At 45.5% G+C, this 4,083-nt stretch overlaps 1 protein-coding gene across 1 annotated transcript; it reads right to left on the minus strand.

The window, feature by feature from the left end:
• Positions 1–2,548: 2,548 nt before the first annotated feature.
• Positions 2,549–3,542, minus strand: LOC135580539 (olfactory receptor 12D3-like). The gene has a single exon (XM_065076359.1). The coding sequence runs from the start codon at positions 3,539–3,541 to the stop codon at positions 2,549–2,551; it is 993 nt and encodes a 330-aa protein (XP_064932431.1). The 5' UTR covers position 3,542.
• Between the last annotated feature and the right edge of the window lie 541 nt (positions 3,543–4,083).

The raw sequence follows: 4,083 nt of genomic DNA on the forward strand, positions 1-4,083 counted from the left end.
CTAAAATCTATGGAATGCAAGTCCACGGGCAACTGGGTGAAGCTATCACCTCCAGAAATCACACCTGTACCAGGGAGTTTGCCCTCTGTTCTCTGCATCCAGGCCATTATGCAGACAGGTCTGAGTAGCCCTTTATTCTGTCCTCAGAAATCCAAAAGGCTGACAAAGCAGGTCTGATGTCCAAGAATGTCTGTGCTTTTCATCGGAGTCTACAAAGGAGTCCAGGAAGCCTGGTGTCTCTTCAAGACGGTAATCTTAGAGGTGCAGGAGCAGGTTGTCCCTGTGTGGTGGAAGGCGAGCCGGCACGGAGGCAGGCTGGCTTGGCTGAACAGAGAGCTGCGCCTGGAATTTAGGAATAAAAGAGAATTTATAACTTTAGGAAGGAGAGCATGAAATCTTTCTAAAATCTCTGGAATGCAATGACTAATCTTGAACTTGAATTGGGGTCATCCACTGACCTGTCGACAAAAAGGACATCGCCATACCGCTCATGTATTTAGTGGGGAGAGCTCAAAGTGGCTCATCCAGGCTGTCGCATTTATTGAACGAAGTGGTTGACTCGTACTCAAACTGCACACAGTAGGAAAGTTCTGCACGAGACTCCCCGTGGACACAAGGCCTTTCCCTCCTCTGAAGCCTGGACCAAACTGCTCTGGTTTGGCTGGGGATGTCGAGTGCTTTCACCACAGGGAACTGGTGGAGGTGATCACTGAGCCACTTTCCATTATCTATCAGCAATCTTGGCTGACTGGGGAGGTCCCAGCTGACTGGAAGTTGGCTAATGTGATGCCCATCTACAAGAGGGGCTGTAAGGAGAACTCGGAGAACTACAGACCTGTCAGTCTAATCTTGGTGCTAGGGAAGGTCATGGGGCAGATCATCCTGAGTGACATCACATGGCACATGCAAGAGAACCATAAGATCAGGCCCAGACAACATGGGTTTATGAATGGCAGGTCCTGTTTGACCAACCTGATCTCCTTGTATGACAAGGTGACCCACCTAGCAGATGAGGGAAAGCCTGTGGATGTTGTGTACTTAGATTTTAGTAAGGCCTTTGACACCGTATCCCACAGTATTCTTCTGGAGAAGCTGCAGATCAAGGCCTGGATGGTGTTTCTGCAATGGATAAAGAACTGGCTGGATGGCTGGGCCCAAAGATTTGTTGTGAACGGAGCCATATCCATTTGGTGGCTGGTTACAAGTGGTGTCCCCAGGACTCGGTATTGGGGTCAGTTTTGTTTAATCTCTTTATTGATGATCTGGATGAGGGGATTGAGTGCACTCTTAGTAAGTTTGCAGATGACACCAAATTGGGTGGGAGTGTTGGTCTCTTCTCCCAAGTACTAAGTGATAGGACAAGAGGAAATGTCCTCAAGTTGTACCAGGGGAAATCTAAATTGGATATTAGGAAAAAAATTGGATATTAGGAAAAAATTCTTCACAGAAAGGGTTGTCAGGCATTGGAACAGGCAGCCCAGGGTGGAATCACCACTCCTGGAGCTGATTAAAAGGCATTTAAAGGAGGTTCTTAGGGACATGGTTTAGTGCTATAGTAGGTTTATGATTAGACTTGATGATCCTGAGAATCTCTTCCAACTGAAACGATGCTATGATTCTATTATATGATTCCATGATATGGAACTGTAATCCAGGCTAAGACTGAAGGTGCTGAATGTCTGTGTAAAGACACACAGCACCTCAAAATTAAACTCTTATAAACTGCTGCATCCCACATTAAGTCTGGGATTTGGTTCCCAAGTACAAATAGATATCTAGTGCTCTTAGAAACATCTTTAATTCACAGGCATGAAGCATGACAAAGAACCTGCAACAGACGTGTCCAGTTCTGGATCCACAGGCAAAGTCAGAGTAAGTTACTCGAGGACATTTAACATGTCTGTAGTCGTCCATGGAAATACAGATCAATTCTTTAATCATTCACCATAATCTGGATCTGGAAAAGTAGACAGGCACATAAATACTTTTAAATATCTAAATCTAGGCAAGATAAGCCACACTGCTAAAGCTCATGGATATGAATCTCCCGTCCACTTTTATGATTAAATTTACATCTAGTTTCATGAGTAAGGCTTCCCTTCTACTTTATGGAAAGAAACACATCCCTCCCGTGGGCTGACTCAAGTCAAATGTTGACAGTATCACGCTCAAGATATGTCCACCCAAAACATAACACTTGCTAACTCTCTTCAGCTATACAGGAGCTCTGAACCACCAGAGGGTCATTCAGCTGCCAAAACAGAGCTGTCAAGTAATTTCTTATCTTAGATCATCCAGGACACCTGCATGGGACTCTCAGCTCTGCCTCAAATCCTTCAAGGGACACAAATGCTTCTGTATTAGAAGCCGGAGACCACATGGGCTGCCATACACATGCCATCTAAATATGATGGAAGAAGCTTCAAGTCCTTGAATATCTCCCCTTTGACTTAGATCTACACTGTTGCCTTCTTAATGTGTTAAACTGCATGAGATAATCGGACATCTTCCAGTCTCTTACAACACAGAGTCCTTCTGAGCTCTTTCCTTAAAAACAGGTGAGCCTTGTCTTTGTTGTGAGCCTTGTCCTTGTTTTGGTCACATTCCTCCAGGAACATGATTTTTTCCCTAGCAATTTTTTCAGGGCAGTTCTCATCTCGTGGTTCCTAAGAGTGTAGATCAAGGGGTTCAGAGCTGGGGTGACAGCACTGTACAGGAGAGACACTTGCACATCCCTTTGAAGGGAGCTTCCTGAGGAGGGTGGTGTATAATTGAAGAGCACTGGTATGTACAACAGTGCCACAACAGTGAGGTGGGAGGCACAGGTGGAGAAGGGCTTCCATCTTCCTTCCTGGGACCGGACTTTATGGAAGATGAAGCAGATGATGTAGAGATAGGAGAGGACTATGAGAGCAAAGGGACCTAGAACAACAGATGTGGTAATGACATTGAGGAGGGTCATGTTGAGGCTAGTACTACTGCAAGCCAAATTCAACAGTGGCTTGATGTCACAGAAGAAGTGACGAATGTGGTTGTGGCCACAGAAAGTCAGCTGAGAGGTCATGACTGAGTGCATCATGGCATGCACAAAACCAATGGACCAGCTGGCCGCAGCCAGCAGCAGACAAGTCTGGGGGCTCATGACAAGGGTGTAGCGCAAAGGATTGCAGATGGCCACATAACGGTCGTAGGCCATGGTGGCCAATAACACAGCCTCAGTACTGCCCAGGAAGTGGAAGAAGTGGAGCTGGGCCAAGCACCCACCGAAAGAGATGGGCTGATGTCCAAAGAGAAGGCCAGTCAACATCTTGGGACCAGTGACTGTGGAGAAGACAATGTCCAGGCAGGACAAGTTCCCCAGGAAGAAGTACATTGGTGTGTGAAGACGGGGCTCAGCTATCACCATGATCACAATGGCACCATTTCCCAGAAGACTGGTCAAGTAGAGCAAGAGGAAGAAGAGGAAGAAAAAGTGCTGCAGCCCCTGGATCTCGGTGAGACCCAAGAGGATGAACTCGCTGAGCTCTGTCTGGTTCAGCATTGCTGGAACAATAAGAAGCAAAAGCAAAATGTCAAGGTTCCACAGTTGTGAGCAGCAAGAGCATAACAAAACATCAGACGTAATCAAACACAAAAGAAACTAACATGGACAAAACCAACTTGAATGTAGTCTTCTCCTATTTCTGTCAAGAACCAAGAAAATATTCAAATAAAGCCTTCCACCTATGCATGACAGCAGAGTATGTAAGATGTGAATCAGGACTGCTTTATCACCTTCACCCACACTCATATTTCAGTTGTCCTCATCTGTAACTTCCTGCTGCAACTCATGATCCCATCAATAAAACTTCTAACTTCTGATGCTTACTTTCCACTATTGTGCCTACATTTCATTAAGTCGCTTTCAGTTTTCACATTTCTAATGGTTACCATCTCTTCCAGACAGTTCTGAGTTATGAAAAATTGCACACTTTCTAATTTTGTATAAACAGCCAACAGAAGGTGCCCCAAGGTACCATACAGTCCTCAGCATTTCTTTTGGATGCTGATGAGAATAAAGCAAGAGGCTGCCTGAGCTTGTGA

This window comes from Columba livia, chromosome 11 (genome assembly GCF_036013475.1).
Source record: "Columba livia isolate bColLiv1 breed racing homer chromosome 11, bColLiv1.pat.W.v2, whole genome shotgun sequence".
Taxonomy (NCBI): Eukaryota; Metazoa; Chordata; class Aves; order Columbiformes; family Columbidae; genus Columba; species Columba livia.